This window comes from Scyliorhinus canicula, chromosome 4 (assembly GCF_902713615.1).
Source record: "Scyliorhinus canicula chromosome 4, sScyCan1.1, whole genome shotgun sequence".
NCBI lineage: Eukaryota > Metazoa > Chordata > Chondrichthyes > Carcharhiniformes > Scyliorhinidae > Scyliorhinus > Scyliorhinus canicula.
The window spans coordinates 14,076,008-14,103,855 of NC_052149.1; the positions used below are offsets into that span (position 1 = coordinate 14,076,008).

Here is a 27,848-nt window from a genome sequence, read left to right on the forward strand (position 1 = left end):
TGCCCCCCCTGCAACTATCTTGCAGTTTATTTCTGGTCAGCTTTGTAACCTTCTAGTGTAACTCTGGACGGGGACAACCCTGAATCCAGAAAGGAAACTACTTTAGAGCGGCAACTCCATTTATTTACACGAGGAAATTATAGGGTTTTCATAACCTCTGTGTAACTTTTAAACTTTAATAAAGTTGGATGTACGTATGATTTTTTAAAAAGCGCAAATGGCATATGAAAGCATTAATCATGAAATTTTAATACTTAACAGTTTAGATTTCTAGATTTCAACAAAACAGCCATCATTTGTGGTACCTTAGGGCAGCACGGTGGTGCAGTGGGTTAGCCCTGATGCCTCACAGCGCCGAGGTCCCAGGTTCGATCCTGGCTCTGGGTCACTGTCCGTGTGGAGTTTGCACATTCTCCGTGTGTTTGCGTGGGTTTCGCCCCCACAACCCAAAGATGTGCAGGGTAGGTGGATTGGCCACACTAAATTGCCCCTTAATTGGGAAAAATGAATTGGGTACCCTAAATTTTAAAAAATAAATTTGTGGTACGTTAGTCAACCTGATTTTCTAACTTGGATTTACGCTTTCATATCCCATTTGCAGCTTGCTTCTAAAATCTGTACAGCTAAAGTTACTGAAGTTTCACAAGGATTTTCTAAACGCCCTGTATATCTGAAATATTAGCCCAAGTTAGTGATCATCAAACGAGAGAAGGGTGGCAAAAAGAAAAAAAATACGGAACCAATGTGAGGAAGATCTTCACACTAGACTGACCCATGCAGTTAACTTTGAGATGGGTAGTGGGGGCACAACCCTACAGTCACTTAAGATCTCATCCGCATGTGAGGTAATCACTATAAGCTCTTATCAATGGATGAGCAACAATGTGACAAATGGCCTCCCTTTTATCTATAGCCATCTTGCAAACAGACTTCCAGCTAAAGCAGTTGTGGAAAATGTCAGGAGAATATTTGCGAAGGAAATTCACACCAGGGTTGGATAAATGATTATATTTTGTTGTTCTGTGTGATCGCTTTGGAGGGATCGGCTGAGTGTGCACATCTTTCCCTCAAATGAACTGAGTGATAGTCCATCAAACGGTAGATTGTGTGCGGTCTGTGCAAGATTGCCCTTTCTTAATTTTGTGCTTTCTTATCTCCGCAACGGACAGTTAATTTAGAACTTTTCTTTGTCCAGATTGAGAAATGGAGTGAAATTCTGCAAGGTTCAAAAGTTGCCAGAGGTAAACTTTTTCGATCATAATTTTAAATCCCAAGTAATAATAATGATCTTTATTATTGTCACAAGTAGGCTTACATTAACACTGCAATGAAGTTACTGTGAAAATCCCCTAGTCGCCACACTCCGATGCCTGTTCGGGTACACGAGGGAGAATTCAGAATGTCCAATTCACCCAACAAGCACGTCTTTCGGCACTTGTGGGAGGAAACCGGGGCACTCGGAGGAAACCGGAGAACGTGTAGACTCCGCACAGTCAGTGACCTACGCCGGGATTTGACTCTGGGTCCCTGGTGCTGTGAAGCAACAGTGCTGACCACTGCTACCATGCCGTCCTGTGTTCATTATTAAAATTTAGCTAAATAATCCTTTCAATGTTCAGTAATTTATTCCAGGGGATTCTGAGCTGCTCCTTCAGCAAAAGGCTAATGCATGTAATTTCCTTTTTGATTATGCAATTACAGGGATATATTTGTTAAACTTTATGAACACAATAGGCACTCACCTGCTGACCAACAAAGTTGAAGTACCATTCAATGTCGCTTGCAGACCAGAAATTTCAAGGTGCAATCAGACATTTTCCAGTTGGGTGATACGGTTAGTTTTGCTATGTTTGGTGGGCGGGGGAGGTGGCTTTCAGTGGCAGTGTTCTTCCATGAGTCAGGAGGTTGTGGTTTCAATCCCTGCTTCAGGACTTGAACATATAAATGACCTCCGTTTAGATTATCTTGTTGCTTGCTGCTGCTGTGGGATCTTGATTTGCAAGGAGTATCTGCCACATTACCCCACATGTATCAAAGAATTTTAAACTAATATGTGGATCACTTTGTGATCTCAGATTGTAATTGTATGTCTTTTGTTCTAGATTTTGTGCATTCACTTGAAAAGGTTCAGACATGAGCTCATGTTTTCCACCAAAATCAACAGCCATGTGTCATTCCCTTTGGAAGGACTAGACCTTCAACCTTTCCTCGCTAAAGACAGCTCCTCTCAAATCGCGACTTATAATCTTTTATCGGTTATCTGCCATCATGGTACTGCCAGTTGTGAGTATTACAAGCAGTTGTTTTAATGTAGTGCCTTACTCGTGACTGGGCTGTTTTGTTGTGGAAGTTATTATGGCACCAAGTTTTTTTAAAAGGTCAAGGCAGTGTACTTTGCTTCAGCTGGAATTCTAAACCAAGATCCATCTGCCCGTTCCAGTGACCCAATTGTGATATTAATTTGTGTGAGCAATATGGCGGGCACACTTTCTTTCACCCAGAGGGTGAACACTCGAATCATAGAATCCCTACAGTGCAGAAGGGTGCCATTCGGCCCATTGAGTCTGCACCAACCCTCTGTAAGAGCACCCTAACCTCGGCCCAATCCCCCATCTTGCAACCCCTTATTGGGACAATATAGTATATCCAATCCACCTAACCTGCACATCTTTGGACTGTGGGAGGAAACCAGAGCACCCGGGGAGAATGCACAGACTCCAGACAGACAGTCACACAAGGTTGAAATCGAACCCGGGCCCCTGACGCTGTGAGGCAGCAGTGCTGACCACTGTGCCACCCAAATAAATTGCAGAAAGAATTGCCAGATATGTTGGTTGAAGCTGGTAGTGTAAAAGAATATTGGAGACCATTTCAATTTGTTGGAAGGAGAGGAATTAATGAGTAGGGTGAAAAGTCTAGAAGGTGGAGTTGATCTAAATTCTTGCGGTCAGGCCGGTTATGACTCTCAATCTGCTTGCTGAAAGACTCATTCCATTGCAGTTCCCAGATAGAAGGGAGAGAATATATTTATCACACATACCATTTGTGGAGGAATGGTAGCTGCTGCATGTATTGTCAGATCATGGTTTTCAGGGCTTCCAAGATCCTCAATGCAATAACAACATTAAGCTTTTCTGGCACTGTAGGCCAGTGTCCTGATTTCATATACGATGATTCAGTTCATCCAGGATACCTTTACATATGTTTGTGTTTTCCTAACTTCAGGTGGCCATTATACAGCCTATTGCCTAAATGATCTGAATGATCGATGGTTTGAATTTGATGACCAGAGTGTTATGGAAGTGTCGGAATCCACTGTGCAGAATGCGGAAGCTTACGTGCTCTTCTACAGGTAACTCTGCTCTCTTGAAGAAGGCTGCTGGGTTTTGCTTTCCATGGATAAGCATGTAGAATTGTGGTCCTGCTTAATAAGAATCGATTTTGACTCATCCTGACCCTGCAAATCAGTGGTCCTGCCAGTTTCATGACTTCAAGTTTAATCGTCTGGATTTTAGGCAGCCAAGTCATAAACCTCAAACGTTCAGTGCAGTCCCATTTGGCTGAGGAAATCTGACGTGATTTTGTGGTGTAAACAATGATTCTGTAGTAGCATTTGCACTCTGGTCGGAGGGTTGCAAGGTTCAGTCCCACTCCAGAGACTTGAGCACAAAATCTAGGCCGACACCACCATCTTTGGAATGGCCGCTCTCTCAGATGGTCCTTTCTTAACAGAGCAAGGGAATTCTTCTGGTGTTCTGATCAACGTTTATTCCTCAACCAGCATCACTGAAACTGATTAGCTGGTCATTATCATATCGGTGTTAGTGGGAGTTTGCTACGCTTGCTCCTTAACTGACCACTCCTGCTCAGTTGTCCATCTGTCCAAAATAATTAATTGACTGGACAGTGTTTATAATCTTTGCGTTTTCCTTCACGTTCCAAACTCCTTTAGTGCAATGTTTTGCTATGTCTTTTGGCTTTGTGTTACGATCAAGATAGTGACATCACGATCAAATCTACTGTGAATTTCTCGTTGCTTCCCTCCCTCATAGCCAACTATTTAAAAAATAACAGCAAAATGTGAGTTTAAATGGTCCCGAAAGAAAATATATGTATTGTCAATTTACGCTTATTCCACAATTTAAATAATAATAATCGCTGATTGTCACAAGTAGGTATCAATGAAGTTACTGCGAAAAGCTCCTCGTCGCCACATTCCGACGCCTGTTCGGGGAGGCTGGTACGGGAATTTAACCCACGCTGTTGCCTTGTTCTGCATTACAAGCCAGCTGTTTAGCCCACTGTGCTAAACCAGCCCCTGGTTAATTTTGAGTGCTATGTTGTTGGGGGGGACGGTAGCACAGTGGTTAGCACTGCTGCTTCACAGCCCCAGGGTCCCGAGTTCAATTCCCAGCTTGGGTCACCGTCTGCGCGGATCCGGTCTGCACTTTCTCCCCGTATCTGTGATGGTTTCCTCCGGGTGCTCTAGTTTCCTCCCACAAGTCCCAAAAACATGCGGTGAGGTGAATTGGACATTCCGAATTCTCCCTCTGTGTACCCGAACAGGCATCGGAATGTGGCGTCTGGGGGCTTTTCACAGTAACTTAATTGCAGTGTTAATGTAAGTCTACTTGTGACAATAAAGATTATTATTATTATGTATTTCCTTACCCTGAAGTTCTTTAACTAAGATTGCCTCTTTGGAGTGTGGCGCAAATATAATTTAGCATACATAGGTTGAACTATGGGCAAGATCTAACCGCCGCTTCTTTGCATGGACAATGATGTGGCTGAGGTAGGACATTTAGTCCTTGCCATACCGGCTGAGGTTACCATGAAGGCCGCACTTTCTCAACCTTGTCCCCAGCCTGAGGTGTGATGACCCTCCCAATTAAATCACCACCAGTCAGCTCTCAATGGGGAGAGCAGCCTATGGTCCTCTGAGACTATGGTGACTTGCATTTTCACACTGATTTAAAAATCACAGCAGTGTGCGTTAAATCTCTAGAATGGTCCTTTCCCCGTGATAAACTTTGGCAGCGAGCTGACTTGGTTCCGCTCATCATACTGGGTTGCCAGTCACGACACTGAAACAAGCTTATTGCATTTTTTCATTCAAACATCAAACGTTTGTACAAGACTGTTTTGGAAGTTTGAAGGTTATGAATTTACTGCAGAAGGTCCAGACAATTCAATTTGCAATCTGTTGCGCTGCATGAGGAAGGTAATTGTGAAGTCGACTCGCCTAGCAACAATTCAAATTTGACAATGCAAATTCACTGGAATCTGCCACGTAGCTCTGCAGTAAAACTGATCCAATTCATATGCAGCTGCTGTGAATTGGAATGCCTTGAGGGGGTTTGCATAATTAACGTAATCTTCACAAATATAATCTGTTCATTTCCAACTTCCAAAAGAATTTTTAGGTTTGAAGTTAAATCAACATGTATGTAGACAGTTATATAAGTGGTGCAGTGCAGTGACATCCTTCCTCTTTGCTGCAACCGACAACAATGATGAAAATGATACATGCCGTATTTTGATGCGCTTTAAAACTCCAAGCCCGATCAAGCTTATGATGCCGCAGTTCATAATTCCTCGCCAAAACCCTGAAAGCTCTCCTAATTTAACATCTGCAGTTTCAAGTACAAAGCTATTGTTCAGTACAATGCTAGAGGAAGGTGCTAGCTATGGAGGGTGCTAGCTATGAAGAAAGGTTGAGTAGATTAGGATTGTTTTCGTTGGAAAGACGGAGGTTGAGGGGGGGACCTGATTGAGGTCTGCAAAATTATGAGAGGTATGGACAGGGTGGATAGCAACAAGCTTTTTCCAAGAGTGGGGGTGTCAATTACAAGAGGTCATGATTTCAAGGTGAGAGGGAGAAAGTTTAAGGGAGATGTGCGTGGAAAGTTTTTTACGCAGAGGGTGGTGGGTGCCTGGAATGCTTTGCCAGCGGGGGTGGAAGAGGCGTGCACGATAGCATCATTTAAGATGCATCTAGACAGATATTTGAATGGGCAGGGAACAGAGGGAAGTAGATCCTTGGAAAATAGGTGACAGGTTTAGATAAAGGATCTGGATCGGCGCAGGCTGGGAGGGCCGAAGGGCCTGTTCCTGTGCTGTAATTTTCTTTGTTCTTTGTTTGAAAGAGGGGTGTTATTTTATCCTGTACTTTGGATATTTTTGTCCATTTGAAATTACTCTCGCAGGCGACCCCGACATCTGTATTTTCACTTGCCACAACACCTCTGAGTTTGCAGTGTATCCAGGGACCATTCATTTTCTTTAGCTACTGATTTTGTCATGTGACCTCGCATGATCAGCCATGTCTTCAGAAGACAGGAGAATAACATTACTGAAATGATTAGACTTTGATTTGGGCTTCAATTGGAAATTTGTATTAAATTAACCGTATGTTAATAGTAACAGTTAAATTGAAAAAGGAGCTTCTAATCAAAACTGGATTTGAGCAAGTCACATGTGACGTTTGTGTTGGAATTGAATTTCTCATCCTTCGAGGGTCCACCTTAATGTGAAAGTCAGCATCGTCCCAGAGAACCATAGGCTGCTCTCCCCTTACAGCGAGAGAGAGAGCTGACTGGCGGTGATTTAACCTGAGGGTCACCACATGTCCGGTGAGGGGCAAGGTTGAGAAGGCGGGGCCTTCGTGGTAACCTCAGCCGTACCGGGAATTCAACCCGTGCTGTTGGCGTCGCTCCACATCACGAATCAGCCGTCCAGCCAACTGAGCGAACCGACTTCCCAACCAACTTAATAACAACCACTGATTGAAAAATAAATGTACCACAGGAGATAAAAGCATTGCTCTTGTAATAGCCCCCACTAGGCCCATGAAGATACCTTGATTGATATCCCACTGGGACCGACATGATGGTTGTCCCAACGGGACTGTGCTGTGGAAATAATTTGCTGCCACGGACAGAGTTTACGTGACCCTGATTAAAACCTGCTTTTTCCTGGATCTTAATAGTTCTGTATAGAATAGTGCAGCACAAAGGAAATCATTCAACCAGTTGACATGTGGCGTGACAAACTTCAAGATTCAGTTTAGTCTCTCAACAGAAGTGCTTCATTTTTATTGTGTCCATTTCTTGACTTTTGTCGTCTCATTTTGTGTCAAAACAAAGTGAACCCTTGACCGTGATAGCAGGATCAGTGCTATTTTTGTAGTAGCTGGAAATTAGAAATTAGAAACTTTAGATAAAGCAACTTGGCTGTGATGCAGTTGGTATGAAATATCACTCCAGTATGGATTGGTTTCCTGATAAACGTTCAAAATGCGATGCATTTACTGATGGATTTTGATTCAAACTGAATATAATCCTAAAGATCCCACTATTTAAAGAGCTAGCTATTCTCCTTATCTCCTGGACAACATTCCACCTTCAACCAGAACCTCCAAAAGCAGTGAATCTGCTCATCCATTCCCATTGTTGTTAGCAGGATCTTGTGTGCAAAATGGTTTTACTTCAAAAGTAATTAGTTGTGTGTGAAGTGATGTATGTTATACATACATTCACTCTTTTCACAATTAGGATATAATGTTTAAGAGTATTGAGCATTATTAGAACACATTGTACCAAAATGACAAAATCCCCATTAAATATCTTTGCTAGAAAGAACTTGCACTGTACTTTTCACAAGGATGTCTCAAAGTACGCCACAGCCAATTAAATACCTTTAAAGTGTTGCGGCTGTAATGGAGGAAACACAGCAGACAACTTGCACATGACATGTTCCTCCAAATAGTAATATGATAATTGGCTAGATCTTTGTGGTACTGATTTGAGGAGTCCACGTTAGTCACGACACTGGGAGAATACCCTAGCTCTGCTTAGAATGGTGCCGCAGGATCTGACGGTCTCTAATTTCTCATTCGTGAGGCAGAACTTTCTTTATTTTTTAATAAATTTAGAGTACCAATTCATTTTTTCCAGCACGGTAGCATTGTGGATAGCACAATCGCTTCACAGCTCCAGGGTCCCAGGTTTGATTCCGGCTTGAGTCACTGTCTGTGCGGAGTCTGCACATCCTCCCCGTGTGTGCGTGGGTTTCCTCCGGGTGCTCCGGTTTCCTCCCACAGTCCAAAGATGCGCAGGTTAGGTGGATTGGCCATGCTAAATTGCCCTTAGTGTCCAAAATTGCCCTTAGTGTTGGGTGGGGTTATTGAGTTGGGTTATTGAGTTATGGGGATAGGGTGGAGGTGTTGACCTTGGGTAGGGTGCTCTTTCCAAGAGCCGGTGCTGACTCGATGGGCTGAATGGCCTCCTTCTGCACTGTAAATTCTATGTCTATGTAAAAAAATTAAGGGGCAGTTTAGCATGGCCAATCCACCTACCCTGCACATCTTTTTGGGTTGTGGGGCGAAACCCACGCAAACACGGGGAGAATGTGCAAACTCCACACAAACAGTGACCCAGAGCTGGGATCGAACCTAGGGCCTCGGTGCAGTGAGGCAGAACTTTCAACAATGCAATGTCATACTGACGTACTGACATGTTATTTTACATAATGCAGCCCTTAATGCTTAGCAGCTTTGACGACCGTTGACCTGGATGGAAGCAACACTGAGGAACATTTGCAATTTCTTTAAAATTACTGTGGAATCTGTAATTGTTTTAATAATTTGAAAAGGACTTTAAAGAGTTTGCATCAATTGTAATTTTCTTGGTTAAGAAATACCGGTCTGCGGGACCTGGCAACCCAGCAGTGCCGCTGTGCAGCCCGGTGAAATTTAAATTCGATACAAAATCTGGAATTAAAGGTCTAATGATGACTGTGAAACCATTGTCGATCGTCATTGGAAAGGAAATTTGCCATCCTTACTTGGCCTTGGCCACCCGACATGTGACTCCAGATCCACAGCAATGTAGTTGGCTCTTAAAATGCCACTCAGTTCGAGGGCAATTAGGGATGGACACCCACATCCCATGAAAGAATGAAGAAAAAGCAATAAACAAAGAACAGCATATTGTGGAACTATGCCGGGAATGACGCAAATGCTTTTTAAAATTCATTTACAGGATGTGGGCATCGCTGGTTAGGCCAGCATTTATTGCCCATCCCTAGTTGCTCTTCAGAAGGTGGTGGTGAGCTGCCTTGAACCAACAGCTTTTGGCTGCAAAAGACATACTTTTGTATTGACTGTTTAAAATTAAATTTACCTTTTTATTTCTAGTATCACTTGCCTGTTAATTCATGTTTAATTTGCATTATCTGATTCGTGTTCAAGTAACAGCTACAAAAAGTGGAGTCTTGACTGGTAATTTCTCCATTTGGGGTTCGTTCAGTCTGTCCCCATGAGGATTGTAACAAACTATTGATTATTTTTTTGCTTCTGAATATAGATTATTCCTACCCTTCGAGAAGCAGCTTGCAGGAAAGTTGAACATTTTGTTTACTAGGTAGAATGACGTTAGCAGTCCTGATAAATCTATTACTCCAAGTGTGATGAATATCATGTTCGCCGCAGAATTCGGTTTGAAATAAGGCATTAATACAAACAACATTTTAATTCAAAGTGGAATAAAACCACTTCAGCTAAAGGTCAGGTAGAGGTTACCACCTGATGGGAGAAACTCGGAACTGGTTTCAAAGGCTCATTAATGCAAACAAATACAAGATAATAAAGGCCTTTCTTTGACAGACCATAAATTCTTTGGGATCACTCCCTACACCTATAAATATTCAAAACATGAGGACAAGGAATTCTTCAGATAAATAAGTATACAAATCCTTTCCTAACTATACCACTTGACACTTAGAATAACACCCTCACAAAAAGTGTCTGTTTTGGTATCTAAAGAACATGACAACACTGAAAAAAGACAGGCCTCTATACGAGTCCTCTTTACCAATATATCTTAAGACACCTGACATTTACACAGACACTATGATCATTAAAACATATATTGATGATAATACATCAAATTAGCCATTTGGCTATAGGCAATTAACCAACAATAAGTGACAAGATAACAGAAGCAGTCCTTGACCGATTAGAAGATTTTATGTATAAAAAGAGGGGCATTTTTACAGAGAGGTACCTTCTCACTCCCCTGCAGGAGTGTGGGTCAAAGCTCTGTTCTTCAAGCTTGCCTCGTCAGACAAAACCTCAGGTTTTGGAAGTATGTTTTTATTTAACTTCTTAGAAATGTATTAAGAAATTGATAGGAGATACTTTAGGATTTTCCATGTTTCAGATATCTCATTTTCTTGAGTGAATTTAGTGTGTTAACAGATAACAAAGGACTGTTAACGGGTTTTTATATTAATAACAGATAACTAAAAGACTGTTAGTCAACTTGTATTTTTAACTCTATAATTCTGTATATATCTACTGGGAGTATTTTTACGATAAAAAATACTTTGATTAAAATTATAATGTGTGAGAATTACACTCAAAGTTTAAACTTCTATACACTCATTTAGGAAGCCTTAAATGGCTAGGACCCACGACGATAGAGGTAAAGATTTAGTTATGAGTGACGCATCTGCACTTTCCCCATAAAAAGTAACTGAGATCCTGTTTAACTGTCTGAGACCCGGAAAAGCATTCTCCCTTCGTGAGATCCATCCTGAGTCTTGGTAGGAAAACAGGTTTCCCTCTTTTGGTGGGTTAACCTAGAGCATAGATTAATAATAAAGTATTTTCAGGTCCGGAATAACCTCAATCCTTCACACAAGCCTGCAACTTTTTTCCATTTTGCCCAGTTAAAATGTCACGAGGATTTGAGTCTGGTGCCAGTGTTGGGAGGGGATGTTGGAAGGTAGGGTGTAGTGGAGAGGGGAAAGAATGCAAGCACAAGAGTTTTTTTTTAAATCGTGATTTATTGTTTTGAAGTCTGCTTCCTGAAAGGTGGATGGAAGTGATAGTAACTGAAGGAGAAATATTTGTCTGATGTGGTAGTGAAAGAGTAGGGACATTGCACTAATTGAATAGCTGGAGAGCTGACACAGGCACAATGAGCCATTTGACCTCCATCTGTGCTGTATGATTCCAAGACTTTTTCTCCCAAGAATGAGTCGTGTCTAGTGAGAGGACATGATGCAGAGATACCATCTGATGGTGCATGCCTCATTATGGAACAATTTGAAGCCCCCCCCCATTTCTTTTTGCACAGCAACCAAAGATATTGGTGATATTACTCCAGGAAGAGGATACAGCAATTCTGCAGTGGGATCAACAGGAATTCAGCTCAGGCAAATTTTCAATGCATTGTCTTGTCATTTTTATTTGGCAGGAAAAGCAGTGAGGAGATGCAGAAGGAAAGACAGAGAGTAACTCATCTACTGAATATGATGGAACCGAGCCTGCTTCAGTTCTACATATCGCGCCAGTGGCTGAACAAATTCAAGACTTTTGCTGAGCCAGGCCCCATTAGTAACAATGAGTTCCTTTGTGCTCATGGAGGTAAGGTGGTGCTTGAAATACATGGCAGCCATGCCAGCTGTTGGCAGCTGATGGGTTAAAGGGTCCTAGATTTGATTCCTGTTTTATATGCCGCTAATTGACCTAATCAGGCAGTTAGAAATTCTGTTCAAACTAACCTCTGCGTTCCTGGACAATTCAAAGCGAAAATCTGTTCCAGATCTTTATCCATTAGTGACCTCTTTGAAGAAGATACGAATGTCAGATGACATTTAGCTTGGTTGTACAAAGCACCACTCCCTGTGTAACTTTACCCCAGCAAAAAGAACCATAGAATTCCTGCAGTGCAGAAGGAGGCCCTCTCAAAGAACACCCTACTTAGGCCCATTCCCCCGCCATAACCCCACCTAACCACACTAAGGCGCAATTTAGTATGGCCAATCCACCTAACCTGCATATGAGGGTAGAAAGTCACCATAAAAATCTATTTCTGCTTGGGGCGGCATTGTATTTTTTTCGATTAAAGAATCATAAAAGCAAGCCATTGGGGAGTCAGCATATAACACAATTCACTGAAACATGTCTGTTCCAGGTGTCCCCCCTCAGAAGGCCAGCTACATAGATGATCTTGTAGTGATGTTGCCTCAGAATGTGTGGGACTCTCTGTACAGCAGGTGAGTAATGTGACACCTTTGTCCTTTCCTTCTACTTCTTGGGAAGTGACTATTTAGGGTTAATCTGTCCTTGAATAACAGCTCATGTTCAGTCATGCTATTACGGATCAGCAAGGCCACTGGTTTTCACAGTAAACACGCAGTTGCGAAAGGAAAACCTCGTATAGATGGAATCATGACATTCGATCCCTGAGAGAGTTATGCAAGATCCCCTGTAAACACATTTGATATCGCAGAACCACTGAAGTGGAATTGATACTCTAATCGGTAGTCTAGTTGTAAATTCTGAGATGTGGAGATGCCGACGTTGGACTGGGGTGAGCACAGTAAGAAGTCTTACAACACCAGGTTAAAGTCCAACAGGTTTGTTTCAAACACGAGCTTTCGGAGCACAGCTCCTTCTGAGGAAGGAGCTGTGCTCCGAAAATTCTGAGAGACATTGATGTTCCATGTTTGTTGATTAAACCCCCAAATCCTGATTTTAAAATTCCTTTTTAAGATATAAAAGGCTGTGGGGGGGGGGGTCTTTCTTTGATGTACTTGAGCTGCAAGCTAGGTCTGTCATTTTACTTCGGTCAGCATTGCCTTGTTGCCTTTGCAGTCAAAACATTTTTTGAGAGTTCCCTGTAAAGTGGCTCACCATTTTGTTTATAGCTGCAACTTGCTTGACATTTTTGGTGTGGCTTTCACCTGGAGACGCTGAGGGGCAAGGTAATTGTCCAGATTCCTTCGCCACCAGAGCACCATTTTATGTTCTCATTTTTGAACAAGTCATAGCTTGTTTCAACTTCCCCAAGTTCTGTGAGGGACTTTCCTGGTTGCTGATGTGCATCAATGGGCCTTTTGTTTCGAGTTGTGATGCCACTCTTCTGGTCAGTCAATTATCTTTTGGGTCAAACCATTGCAGGACCCCAAACAAAATGTATGCATCAACATTATTTTATTAAGAAGGGCACTTGTATTAATTAGTCACAGCTTTGGGGCAAAATGTGTGGAGCTAGTTTGAGTGCCTTGGTTACTGCTCCACTTCCGTTTTCCCCCGTAAAATTTACTTCAAGTCCGGTAGTAGTGGCCACTCTGAGGATTTGGAGGCAGTGCAGGCAACATTTTAAGCTGGGCGCCCGACGTGTCAATGTTAAGCCCAATCTGCAGAAATCGCCTCTTTGTGATGGTGAGTTTGGGCTTGTCGTTTGGGTCATGAGGGAGAGGTTTGGGGATACGTTTATAGAGGGGAAGATCGCCGGTTTTGAGGAGCTGTTGGGTAAGTTCCAACTCCCAACGGCAAACGTATTTAGGTTTTATCCGGTCCGTGACTTCTTGCGCAAGGAGATTCCTTCCTTTCCTCTGGCACCTTCGCCCTCTCTTTTGGATAGGGTCCTTTTGCTGGCTGAGCTGGGGGAAGTGAAGATTTTGGACATTTATGGCCGGATCTTAGCGAAGGAGCAGTATCTGTTGGAGGAGGTGAAGAGGAAATGGGAGGGGGTGCTGGGCCTGGTTTTCGATGGGTGTTTGTGGAGTGAGGCTCTTCACAAGGTCAACTCCACCTCTTTGTGCGAGGCTCAACTTGATTGAGTTCAAGATGGTGCGGAGGGCACACCTGACCAGGGCCCCCACAACCCAAAAATATGCAGAGTAAGTGGATTTGCCACGCTAAATTGCCCCTTAATTGGAAAAAATTAATTGGACACTCTAATATTTTTTTTAAAAAAGGAGTGGTAATGGTTGTAGTAAAGAAACAAAGCATTTTTCCAAAGTGAATATGAATGACAGAATAATAAACAACTCTGTCCGAAAGCAAAAAAACATGAAAAAAAAAGAAAGGCAAGACTTAGACTGGCATGTGGCAAAAATACAGAATCAAAATAGAGACAAAGTCTGAAAGAGTCCACAAGTCTGTAAAGTGCCTAATTGGAAGATTAGGTGGTGTTCCTCAGACTTACACTGAGCTTCACTGGAACGTTTCAAGCCAAGGGCAGAAATGTGAGCATGAAAGCAAAGTGGTGAATTAACATGGCAAGAAGCCAGAAGGTCAGGGTCGTGCTTGCAAACTGTAACACTACCGTCTCCTTCTGTCGCCTGGAACCGGAAAACTTCTTCAACTTTGCTTCAAACTTCCACCCTTCTCTCACCTTCACATCCCTTAACACCCCCCTGCCCTTCCGTGGCGTAGTGGTAATGTCACTGGACTAGCAATCCAGAGGCCCAGGCTAATGCTCTGAGGAGATGAGTTCAAATCCCACCTCTGACAGCTGGTGGAATTTCATTCAAATTGATAAATCTGGAATTGAAAAGCTCCTCTCCGTAATGGAGACATCATCGATTGTTGTAAAAACCCGGTTCATTAATTCGCTTTCGGGAAGGGGATCCGCCATTCTTACACAGTCTGGCCTAGTGTGACTCCAGACCCACAGCAATGATCTTAAATGCCCGCTGAAATCGCCGAGCAAGCTACTCAGTTCACGGGCAATTAGGGATGGGTAATACATGCTGACCTTGCCAGCGACGCCCACATCCCATCAAAGAACAAATAACACTTCTCTATTTCCACTTCTGGCAATAGACAGTTTACTAATATTGATTGTAAGGCTCCCAACTCCGACTACACTTGTTCTAACCCTGCCTCTGGAAAGAGCTCTATTCCATTATCCCAGTGTTTCAGCCTCTGTCACATCTGTTCTGATTATGCTATCTCCCAGACTGTGTTTTTGTTATGTCTTCCTCTTTTTCCTCAGTCAAGAATTCCGCCATACTGTCAATTGTCTGACCCATTTCCCACTACCCCCCCCCCCATCTCCCAGAACTCTGCCCCCATTTCCAACACCAATCGCTTCCATGTTCAAAGGATCATCTTCCACTATCTCTGCCATCTCTAGCGTGATGCCACCACCAAAGACACCTTTGCCTGTCCTCCCTATCAGCATTCTGAAGGGCCCATTCCCTCTGACACCTCAATCACCCCAACACCTCATTCCCCTCAGGACCAATCGCAGAAGGTATAATACCTGCCCTTTTGCCTACTATCTCTTCACCATCAAGGCTTCCAAGTGTAATAATGATTTACTTATACTTCTTTCAATCTAGCATTCTGTGCTGCTCAGAGTGTGGTTGTCTCTGTATTGGGGAGACCAAATGCAGATTGGGTATCTCAGTTCAGTCAGCAAGAATGATCCTGAGTTTTCCCATTGCTTGCAATTTTCCCCCACACTCATTTCTGTCCTCGGCCTGTTGCAATGTTAATTGAACGTACAGCGCAGAAGGAGGCCATTCGGCCCATCGAGTCTGCACCGGCCTACTTAAGCCCTCACTTCCACCCTATCCCCGTAACCCCACCTAACCTTTTTTGGACACCAAGGGAAATTTAGCATGGCCATCCACCTAACCTCGCATCTTTGGACTGTGGGAGGAAACCGGAGCATCCGGAGGAAACCCATGGAGACACGGGGAGAACGTGCAGACTCCGCACCGACAGTGACCGAGCGGGGTACCGAACCTAGGACCCTGGCGCTGTGAAGCCACAGTGCTACAATTTGTGCTACCGTGCTGTTCCAGTGAAGCTCAATGGAAGTTTGAGGAGCAGCACATGGTATTCCAATTAGGCACTTTATAGCCTTGTGGACTTGACATTGAGTTCAATGATGTCAGAGCACAAATTTAGTCTTCCTCTTTGCTTCTGTTTTTTTTTTTGCCACATGCCAGTCTTATTCTTCACTTTTTTGCTTGCAGGCAGAGTTAGTTGTTCATTATTCTGCCATTCACACTCACTCTGGAGAAATACTTCATTTCTTTGCTACAACACGCGCCACTCCCTTTGCCTTGTGCTCCATGATATCCTCGTCATTTAATCTCTCCCGCCCCAATCATATCCCAGAGCTTCCCTTTTGTCCTTCCTCTCTCTCCTCCCTTCCAAAGGCATGAAACCCATCATATTTCTACATTCTGTTGGGTCTGAAGAAGGGTTGTACTTGAAACGTTAACTCTATTCAGATGCTGCCATACCAAATCCGTATTTCCAGCATTTTCTGATTTTATTTTGGATTTCCAGCATCTGCTGGTATTTTGCTTTTATTTCCTTTTTGACTTGGTATATTTGTCAGATTACGCTGTTGTGAAGCACATTTTCCCTGTGATAAATGCGCTGCATATTGGTTGATTGCTGTACCCGTGCTTGATTGATCTTTTCAAAAAAATAGAGTAATAAGGTACCAAAGGCGATGAATGGTATAGAAAAGATAAGTCTGGAATCTACTTTAAAATAAACTATGACAACTCAGAGGGGAACGTAAGGTTAATTAGCGGAACTTAAGTTTAGAACTGATTTCAGATGGCCGTTGTGTGGAATGAACATCCATGTGGACTAGAGAATTAAAATAATAATCTTTATTGTCACAAGTAGGCTTACATCAACACTGCAATGAAGTTACTGTGAAAAGCCCCTAGTCGCTACACTCTGGGCCTTGTTCGAGTACACTGAGGGAGAATTCAGAATGTCCAATTCACCTAACAAGCACGTCTTTAGGGACTTGTGGGAGGAAAGTGGAGCACCCCGGAGGAAACCCACGCAGACACAGGGAGAACGTGCAGACTCCGCACAGACAGTGACCCAAGCCGGCAATCAAACCTGGGACCCTGGAGCTGTGAAGCAACAGTGCTAACCACCGTGTCTCACCATGGCTTTATTTAAGAAGCAGTTGCATGTTTTGTTTGCTGATGGGGGATGGGGGGGACAGTTATCAGTTTAGTTTGATTACTTTTTAGTTAATCCAGCTGCCTAGCTAGCTTCTAATCTCTAGGACTCCCTCCCTGAACCTTTTTCTGTCGCTACCTCTTTCCTCCTCAAAGTCGCTCCTTAAACCTTAAATCTCTTTGATCGCTTCCTATCACTTTAGTTCACTGTTAGGTTTTAAATCTATTGTATAGTTGTATAGCACCTGGTGTACTATTAACCAACATCATTAAAGCAGATTAACTGTCTTTGCATCTTTGTCTTATTTACATCTTTGCTATTTGTTGGATCTTCCTGTGCGCAAATTAACTGTCACATTTCCCTAGAATATGGCAGTGACCGCTGCGGCAGTAGCTGACTATAAAATGCTTTGGGACATCCTGAGGTCGGGAAAGATTCTATATAAATGCAAGCTATTTCGTATTTTTTGACTTAGCATGCAGCAGTGTTAAGTTTTACAGAAACTAGAACTTCTGTTGTGCTCCCCTACCAGGTATGGAGGGGGACCAGCTGTCAATCATCTCTACAACTGCCAAATCTGTCAGATCGAGATTGAAAAGGTTGAAAAGAGAAGGAAGATGGAACTGGAAATGTTCATACGGGTAAGGAAACAAATGACTTGTTCCCCTTTATCCATCGCATATGTGACCCCCTTCAAAGAACTCCCAATAAATTGGTTAAATGTGATTTCCCTTTCACAAAACCATGTTGACTCTGCCTGATTGCTGTGCTGTAGCATCTTTCGTAGTAACCTCTAACATTTTCCCTATGACAGATGTTAAACTAACTGGTCTCTAGTTTTCTGATTTCCGTCACCCTCTCCATTTGAATAAAGAAGTTACATTCACTAATTTGCATTTCATGGAACCTTTCCCGAGTATAAGGAATTTTGGGAAATTAAAAACAATGCGTCAACTCTTTCACTAGCCACTTATTTAAAGGCCCTAGGATGAGGTCCATCAGGATCCAGGGATTTGTCTGCCTGCAGCACCAACAATTTGCTCAATACCACTTCTGTGGTGATTATGATTTTCCTGAGTTCCTCTCTCTCTCTCTCCCCCCCTTCCATTTCCAGATTTGCAGCTATTTCTGGGATATTACTTGCATTTTATATATTGAAAACCAATACTGAATACCTGTTCAATTTATACTTTCCGTTATTAATTCCGCAGAATCACCTTCTGTGGGCGCTGCCTTTAACAATTTTCTAAATATCTACGGAAGTTCTTGCTTTTTTTTTTCCTGCTAGCTTTCTCTCCACTCACATTTTTCCGTCATAAATCCTTTTGTCATTCTTGATAGTCTCGGCAGCACGGTGGCACAGTGGGTTAGCCCTGCTGCCTCACGGCGCTAAGGTCCCAGGTTCGATCCCAGCTCTGGGTCACTGTCCGTGTGGAGTTTGCATATTCATCCCTGTGTTTGCGTGGGTTTCGTCCCCACAACCCAAAGATGTGCAGGGTAGGTGGATTGGCCACGCTAAATTGCCCCTTAATTGGAAAAAAGTAATTGGGTACTCTAAATTTATAAAAAAAGAAAAAGAAAATAAATTCTTGATATTCTGACCTACCACTTACTATCTGTGACCTTCTAATTTGCTCCACCCCCTCGTGAACAGTATATAATCTATCAGGTGTCCCTCTCTTTAGCTCTGAAGAACAGTCACATGGACTCAAAACATTAATTCTGTTTCTCTCTCCTCAGATGCTGCCAGACCTGCTGAGGTTTTTTTCAGCAGTTTCTATTTTTATTCCAGATTTCCAATACCTAAAGCATTTTGTTTTTATTTAAGCAACAATGTTATTTCAATGAGATATAAAAAGTCAGCAGCAACCCGAGTGAAGCTGGTTTTAAGTGTCACTCTCATTCCAACTCGGGAAGGTCAGAGTTCCCAGGCCTGGAGGGCAGCACGGTGGCGTAGTGGGTTAGCCCCGCTGCCTCACGGCACCGAGGCTACAGGTTCGATCCCGGCTCTGGGTCACTGTCCGTGTGGAGTTTGCACATTCTCCCCGTGTTTGTGTGGGTTTTGCCCCCACAACCCAAAGGTGGATTGGCCACGCTAAATTGCAGCTCAATTGGAAAAAAATGAACTGGGTACTAAATTTTTTTTTTTTTAAAAGAATTCCCAGGTTTGGGCCAGGTTCTCCCACCCAACCTGGCCTGTCCCCCGCCCCTTCTCCTTCCCGCTGCTGCGATCCTGCTGGGCACACAGCAGACGCTCATTGACATTCTCAAACATCTTTTCCGGCTCGTATCATTGTCCAAGTGCAGAGCTGGACCACCGTAAACAAGCCACTCGGGTTGTAGTGAATGTGGCTGCTGACTACAGGAAGAGCATTTACACAGGTGTAGGGAAGGTACCGTCTCTTTGTTAGACCCAGCCATGAAATTCCAGTTAATAGAATGTTCCAGTTGGCACAATGCCTGTTGACGCAATTCCCTATATCTGGTCAGATTTTATTGCTGTTTGTGGAACCTTGCTGTGCACAAATTGAGCTGCAGCATTTCCTACATTACAACAGTGCCTGCACGTCAAAAATACTTAATTGGTTATAAATCACTTTGCGACCTCTCCAGGTGCTGTATAAATGCAAGTCTTCTTTTAAAAATAATATTCAGTTTGTACACGCAGTGTTGGTGTATCAATTGTTTTTGGCAGGCCTTTGGCGAGTTTGTGAGGTGCGACAAATAAAGTAACTGACACTTTGTGTTTTTTTTTAAATATATAGTTAAACAAAGCTTTCCAGGAAGAAGAATCGCCTTCTGTTATCTATTGTATTAGCATGCAATGGTTTAGAGAATGGGAAGGATTTGTCAAGGGCAAGGAACACGGTATGTAAACCATAATGTTACAAACATGTAACATGAGCTAATGCGTTGGTTATTTTGGAAGTTGTATTAATTTGAAATTTGGGGATTTTTTGAATTGGTGTCTGCTTTCCTTGTGGGTGAATGCTTTGGGATAATTAACAGAGTATATGGGGCCAGAACGTGAATGCTCTTCTCTTACTTACCCAAGCCGGGCTGTATGTTTCACACCTGACCTTCCGACTCAGGGTGGGTAAGACAAGTGTAACGCAAGAGTTAAAAGTAGTTTTAATTCCCCAAACTTTTCCTAGGTACCTATTCTGTTAAGTCAGTCGGAACCCATTTAATGTCTCAGATTTAAATTCAAGTACCAGATTCTTCCAGGTGCAGGGTAGTTGCCCATCGGAAGTTTGAACTCCCTGGTCAAATCCCGTGCTGTCCTTGCATGGGTACTTCCGGGGGACCCTCCCAGCACATCATCTTGGCTACCTCCCATGTCCAACCCCCTGGACATGAGAATTTATGGGCCATGAATTCAGGAGCAGGAAACTAGACCTTGCCTTATCTGGCTAGCGTTCTAACGCAACTCATGTTTGGGCATTCATTTTAGATGTGTTCATTGGGTTGAATGTTTGAGCTGTCCGCAAAGCCTGCTATTTAGCTTCGATTTTACACTTAGACAGTGCATGCCTGACAGGGTTGTCACCTATTGAAAATGTCGTCCGAACATTTTACAAATCATTTGCAGTATAAGAATGGACGATTTGACCGAACAGGTCTATACCAGTGTTTTATGCTGCACACGAGCCTCCTCCCATCTCCCTTCATTTAACTCCATCATCACATCCTACTATTCCTTTCTCCATGTTTATATAGCTTCCCCTTAAGTGCCTCTATGCTATGCACCTTAACTATTCCTTGTGGGAATTCTCACCACTTTGAGGTTTCTCCTGAACTCCCTGATGAGTGTATTAATGACTACCTTACACTTGTAGGCCAGAATTCAACAGTAGTTGCAATTCACTTTTCCCACCGACTGCACACGATCGCCAGCGGGATTCCCAGCGGCGTGGGGCGGTTACAACGGGAAATCCCATTGACAAGTGGCGGGAGTAGAGACTCCCGCCGGCAGTGAATGGCACGCCGCTGGGAAACATGTGGCTGGCGGACCAGACAATCCTGCCCTTAGTCTCCAGCTCTGGTCTCGCCTACAAGTGAAAATATCTTCTCTCTATCTCGTCTATCAACCACTTTCATAATTAAATTCTCTTACCAGGTTGCCTCTCGGGGTCTTGAATTCTCTAGAGGAAAGAGCATCAGCCTGTTCAAACTTTCCTGATGGTTATAACCTCTCAGCTCTGGAATAATTCCAGTAATTTCCTTTTGCACCTTCTTATAGTGCCTCTCTGTCCTCTGTATAATATTGAGACTGTCAAGGATCCATTTTTTAAATATTAACTTTCTCCACTTCAATAAGGTGCCTTCCAATGAGAGGAATGCAAAATGTGTTATTTGCAGTATGCATTTGTAGCAATATCTAACCTGCTTTATGTTAAATAAATGTCCAACTGATGAGGATTATGCACTTGATTAATGTTGTCCCTGATTTAATAAGCTTTTAATTTTTTTATTATCTTAGAGCATCCTGGCCCAATTGATAACACTAAGATCGGTGTCAGCAAGAGCAACCATGTGTCTTTAAAACAAGGTATGTCCACATTCTTTATTTCCCACAGATTATTATTATATTTTTTTAATTTTAGAGTACCCAATTCATTTTTTTCCAATTAAGGGGCAATTTAGCATGGCCAATCCACCTAACCTACACATCTTTGGGCTGTGGGGACGAAACCCACGCAGACACGGGGCGAATGTGCAAACTCCACACGGACAGTGACCCGGGGCCAGGAGCGAACCCGGGACCTCGGCGCCGTGAGGCAGCATGCTAACCACTGCACCCCCGTGCTGACCCCCCCCCCAACAGATTATTTTTAATAGAACTGAAAAGGAGAGAAGTTATGTTATATACCCACATAGAGCTTTGATTAGACCACACTTGGGATACTGTGTGTAGTTCTGGTTTCCATTTTATGAAATGGCTAACGAAGGACTGGAGTGTGTGCAAAAAACATTTTGAATCAAGATAGCAAATCTCTGACAGGAAAGATTGAACATGCTCTGGTTCTACTCTCTAAAACAGTGAAGGCTGATGTATGACCTAATATATCCCTTAAAAATAATGAAGGGGGTTACTAGAATAGCACTGATGTACTGGACCTCCCTCCCCCACCCCATCATTGAAGATGAGAATATTTGCACAGCCTCCTCCTCAAGTAAGTTGTTTAATTGTCCGTCACCATTCTTGACTGATGTGGCAGTACGCCGGAGCTTGGATCTGATCCGCTGGAAAAGGTGGTGGGATTGCATTTCTGGTTAAAGAGGATATTAACGTAATAGCTGGGAAGGATATTAGCTCAGACAATGTGGAATCTCTAAGGGTAGAGCTGAGAAAACAAGGAGAAAAAAATGTTTGTGGGGTTGTAGCTTTTCTTTTCCCCCCAAAATAATCGAAGGAGTCTCGGGCATAGAACGATCCTTTATCGACCAATGCATTGGGAGAGCACAACTTCAGAGTTAGACCTCCGGAGCTGACTCTGCCCAACAAACGGAACCAAGTATAACCCTTCCCTAAAGAACATTATGAACCAGATGGGGTTTTACGACAATCAGTGATAGTTTCACAGCCATCATTAGATGAGTTTGAGAACAAAGAACAAAGAAAAGTACAGCACGGGCAATGCCCTGTGCCAATTATGACTGTCTTAAAAAACCTTCTGCCCTTACTCGGTCCATATCCCTCTATTTCCTCCCTATTCATGTATCCACCCAGATACCTCTTAAATATTGCTAATGTTCCTGCTTCCATCACATTCTCTGGCAGCGCGTTCCAGGCACCCGCCACACTGTGTGGAAAACCTTACTCCGCACATCTCCCTTAAACTTTCCCCCCTCTCACCTTGTAATTCTCACATCCACCCTTGGAAAATGCCTCTGAATATCCACCCTGTCTATGCCTCTCATAATTTTGTAGACCTCTATCAGGTCTCCAGTGAAAGCAATCCTAGTTTATTCAACCTCTCCTCATAGCCAACACCCTCGAGACCGGGCAACATATCCTGGTGAACCTTCTTTGCACTCTCTTCAAAGCTTCCACGTCCTTCTGATAATGTGGTGACCACAACTGCACGCAAATACTCCAAATGCGGCCTAACCATGGTTTTATATAGCTGCAACATGATTTCCCAGCTCTTGTACTCAAGGCCCTGGTTGATGAAGTCAAGCATGCCATGTTCCTTTTTTTTTAGGGGGCAGTTTAGTGTGGCCAGTCCATCTACCCTGCACATCTTTGGGTTGTGGAGGTGAAACCCACGCAAACACGGGGAGAATGTGCAAACTCCTCACGGTCAGTGAACTAGAGCTGAAATCGAACCAGGGACCTCAGTGCCGTGAGGCAGCAATGCTAACCACTGTGCCACCGTGCTGCCCCTGCCATATGCCTTCTTAATCACCTTGGCCACCTGTGTTTCCACTTTTAGGGAACTGTGGACCAACACGCCCAGATCCCGCTGTATGTTAATGTTCCGAAGGGTTCTGGGTGGGGCTGGTTTAGCACACTGGGCTAAATCGCTGGCTTTGAAAGCAGACCAAGGCAGGCCAGTAGCACGATTCAATTCCCATACCAGCCTCCCCGAACAGGCGGCGGAATGTGGTGACTAGGGGCTTTTCACAGTAACTTCATTTGAAGCCTACTTGTGACAATAAGCGATTTTCATTTAATTTCTACCATTTACAGTATAATTCATAGATTTTCTTTTTCTTTATTTTTTTAATTTAGAGTGCCCAATTCATTTCTTTTTCAATTAAGGGGCAATTTAGCACGGCCAATCCACCTACCCTGCACATCTTTGGGTTGTGGGGGTGAAGCCCACGCAAACATGGGGAGAATGTGCAAACTCCACACGGACAATGACCCAGAGCCGGGGTCGAACCTGGGACTTCGGCGACGTTAGGCAGCAGTGCAATCCACTGCGCCGCCGTGCTGCCCTTATAATTCATAGATTTGGTCCTCCAAAATTCATCACCTTGCATTTGTTTTAATTCCAAATTTATTAATTGATTTCCATCACTGATGGGATTTGAAACTGTGTCCCCAAAGCAATAGCCTGGGCCTCAGGATTACTAGTCCAGTATTATCACTGCACCACCACCACCCCATTACACCAGTCTAGTTATAGGATCTGCCAGTCAGCCAGTCTCTGGGGATATCCAATTTTTTTTTTTTATTCGTTGATGGGACGTGGGCATCGTTGGCTAGGCCAGCAGCATTTACTGCCAATCCCTAATTGCTCGAGGAGGCATTTAAGAGTCAACCACGTTGCTGTGGGTCTGCAGTGGCATGTAGGCCAGACCAGGTAAGGACGGCAGATTTCCTTCCCTAAAGGACATTAGTGAACCAGATGGGTTTTTACGACCATCGACAATGGTTTCATTAGACTCTTTTTAATTCTAGATTTTTATTGAATTCAAATTTCACCATCCGCAGTGGCGGGATTTGAACCTGGAATCCCAGAGCATTACGCTGGGTCTCTGGTTTACTAGTCCAGTGTCAATAACACTACGCCACCGCCTCCCCTACCCGTACCAGTGAATTATTTTAGATCCCTCGGCAAGAGTTGTATCAAGTTTGGCAGCTCAGATCCGGATCTAGTTCAGACCCTGAGGTGTGTCTATTTTCTGCAGTCTCCCTATCAGCATTATACTGGAATAGGACACTGATATGCCAACAACACCTCAAGTTTCACCTGAGATCAGATAACTCGGTAACAAATGAAATCTGAAGGGCATATGGGGAAAGCCTGAACAGTCCAAGCGCCTAAAGTCCAAGGCACCCAAAAAAGATAGACCTGTATTTATGGTGTGCATTTTATGACCTCAGCGGAAGTACTAATTAAGTACTTTAAGTGTAGTTTAACAGGTTTGCATGTATTGTAAATACAGATGTTGTAATTTAACAGGTAAACCTATGACCCACATAGTCTTCATTTATCTGGTTGATCTATAATGTTAGTTTTCTTAAAAATTATTTGATGGAAAGTGGGCATTACTGGACAAAACCAGCGTTTGTTGCCTATCCCTAGTTGCCCTTGAACTGAGTGGCTTGCTAGGTCATCATTGAGGAGAGTTAAGAGTCAGCCACATTGCTATGGGTCTGGAGTCACATGTAGGCCAGACCAGGCAAGGGCAGCAGATTTCCTTTCCTTAAAGATATTAGTGAACTACAAGGGTTTTTAATAACAATTGTGACTTTTGTTGGTGGTTGTCATTGCTGAGACTATCGTTGTGCTCCAGATTTATTGATCAACTGCCGGGGTCGGATACAGTGATAGTAGCCAGGCAAATTAGGACGGACTGACTTTCAGGCAGTCTACAATAGTGGACTGGCCAGTTGTCCAGAGAAACCACAAAGAATCTTGTAACTGAGTTGGTTGGTGTGATTTGGGAGGATGCTGTTTACCGCTCCCACCATCCCAACTTCTTGTGTGGTGATACTAATCGTGTTTGTTTGTTAAATTTCTTGTTCTAGGCGCTGATTCAGGCCAGATCTCCGAAGAGACCTGGAATTTCCTCTACTCTATCTACGGAGGGGGCCCAGAGATCACTTTGCGGCAGAACGTCAGCCATCCTGATACAGCGAGTGCAGAAGAGAAAAATGAGGTTGAAATACGTCCGGTGCAATAATGTTAAAGGAAATGTTAGAAACTGTGAATTATGCTGGATTTCAAGCATTCCAGGTTGTGATATATTTTCTGAAAACAATTCCTGCAGTGACATTAATGGTTTGTTTTTTTAGGGACAATCACACAAGTTAAAACCCCTGTTATGTAATATAGTTTGATGTAGATTTCTGGCTTACCTGATAAGCTGTACTGAAGGGTTGGAAACATTTTCTAGTGGTATGTGATGTAGCTTTGACCTGTGACAGGCCCACACACTGGAAGTGTACTAGTGTGAAATGGGTTGCTTATATTAAGTCGACTCAGGAAAGCACTGATCTTCTGTTTGCACTGTACTGTAGACAAAAAATCAAAGATTTCAAAATTCTTGTCCGTGCTACTGTAAGCAGCTAAAGGAATATTCTCAGGAGAATTTGCAAAAATGTAAAGTTGAGTCTAAACACTCCCTCTATTTATAAAGTCCGGGATCCCAATTACCTTTCTAATCACTTTCCCAACCTGAAGCAAGCGCACTGCCCCATGGGCCCCTCGAGTCCTGCACCCCCTTTCGAATTGTACTCTTTGACTCTTAATTTTTCCTGCCAAAGTGTGTCACTTGACGCTGTGTTAAATTTCATCTGCCGTTATGTCTGCCCATTCCGCCAACCTGTCTGTCAAGTCTATCAGCTCCTTCTCACCGTATCACAAGATCTTCGGGTTTGTCTCATCTGCAAATGTTGATATTGTGCCCTCTACACCCGAATCCAAGTTATTAATATTGATCGATGAGCAGTTGTCCCAGTACCAACTCCTGGGGAGGTGGCTATATAAAACCACTGTCCACCACTATTGCCCCTGTCTTTCAGCCTACTTCATAAACGTATTGACATTAAACTGAGCGCTCGCCTACCTGCTGTAAGAAATTCCAGTGCAGTATTTGATGGGTAGGCAGTGTTCTTTAGAGTCTTGACCCAGCCACGGCCACCAGCAATATTTGGTTTTCTTAATGTGTACTTGCTGTGTCGAAAGTATCTTCAGCCTCCAGTGAGCCACTTCACTGCAAAAGTAATTCGCTGTAAGAGACACGATAAAATTCTTTCTCGAGTTATATCCTGAATTCTGAGGCCCGCATTACCACTGTCACATTCCCACAGCCAGTCTCTGACCATAGTTTTTAAATGCCAGCGGACCGTCTCCTATCTTCTACCTTCAAATAGCGTGCCTGGAGCTGAGCATACAGAAGTGACGGGCAGTAAAAGACCAGTGATTGAAATAAAATCCAGTTGTATTGCAATAAATCTATGGGATTCCTACTGCACGGTCCATGAGTAAAGCAAGAGAGGCTGCTCACCGCAGTAAATGTTGTAACTTTTAATCTGCAGCAAAAAGGAGACTGTATCAATTGGGTTTAGACTCGAGTGTGATTCTTGCCAAACTTCTTGGAAGTATTCCGCTGAAAGCACAGCTGATTATTCTCTAGGGTAAAATTATGTAACTGATGCAAAAATAGTCCTGAATCTGGCCGGACGGTCGAGTTGTTCTTTGTGCAACAGTCTTCTAGAATTGATGATTGAAGCCGATTTCCTTAGCATGTGCCTCAAAGGAATGCTCCATAAAATTGAAACCATGCATTAGCCAGAATGTGACTTTTCTGTTTCTAACAGGATTTTTTTCCCTTGAGCTTTTTTGTATTAATTTATTTTTTAACTTGCGCATGCAAATCTCACTGCAACTGTGGCTGATTTAAGTTGAACTTTGCACTTTGAAGAAATCATGACTCTAACTATCTTACTGCATTTTTTTTTAAAAGGAATCATTTATATAAGGAATGTAAAAAAAGTACCTTGACAAATTTAGTTGTACAATAATTGCAATTAACGGAACCAGGCACCTTCAACTCTTAGAATGAAGCACTCACTCTCGATCACCTGTGCATGTTATCTTTGTGACATTAGGATCATGAATGTGAAACTGCTGCAATGTTGCAGAAGTCCATAATTGTGGAAGTAAGTTGGAATGCATAATAAGTGGAAGATGTTCTCTTAGCTTTTTAATGCTGAATAGCAACAGGGATTGCATCTTTTGTTCAATAAAACAAGTGACACAAGCTTTGCTACAGGTTCTTTTCCTACGTGTTTTGTGGTGATGTCATGTCCAGTTCACCTTCCTGAGGTTTGATGGTCTGTCTTTTTTTTTTCAGGCGTCTGGTTTATCCACAGTTTGTCTGCATTTAGGCAGATATACTGCAATAACAACTGACAATGCTAGGAAGCACTCAGCAGGTCAGGCAAACCTGTGATGAGAGAAACCGTCTGATGTTTCAGATCGATGACCTGTCATCACAGTGGGAAGATGTCAAGATATGAAAAGCTTTTAAGCAATTGGCAGCCGAGAGAAGAAGGAACGTTACGTTGTCCACTTTGGCTTAATGGTAACGCTCTTATCCAAGTCAGTAGTCGAGGGTTCGAATCCCATCCAGA

At 43.1% G+C, this 27,848-nt stretch overlaps 1 protein-coding gene across 5 annotated transcripts in view; it reads left to right on the top strand.

The window, feature by feature from the left end:
- Positions 1-27,475, top strand: part of usp33 (ubiquitin specific peptidase 33) — a 79,552-nt gene extending 52,077 nt beyond the window's left edge. For 4 of the 5 annotated variants that reach the window (XM_038793751.1, XM_038793749.1, XM_038793748.1 and 1 more), the window contains 9 exons: positions 1,196-1,241; positions 2,103-2,283; positions 3,226-3,352; positions 11,265-11,434; positions 11,985-12,066; positions 17,283-17,391; positions 19,516-19,618; positions 21,234-21,302; positions 25,239-27,475. In XM_038793751.1, the coding sequence (XP_038649679.1) occupies positions 1,196-1,241; positions 2,103-2,283; positions 3,226-3,352; positions 11,265-11,434; positions 11,985-12,066; positions 17,283-17,391; positions 19,516-19,618; positions 21,234-21,302; positions 25,239-25,393 (1,042 nt within the window). In that variant the 3' untranslated portion in view covers positions 25,394-27,475. Of the gene's footprint in view, positions 1-1,195; positions 1,242-2,102; positions 2,284-3,225; positions 3,353-11,264; positions 11,435-11,984; positions 12,067-16,459; positions 16,508-17,282; positions 17,392-19,515; positions 19,619-21,233; positions 21,303-25,238 lie in introns of those variants that run through there. The other variant, XM_038793753.1, reaches the window with a different exon arrangement.
- The last annotated feature ends 373 nt before the right edge of the window (positions 27,476-27,848 follow it).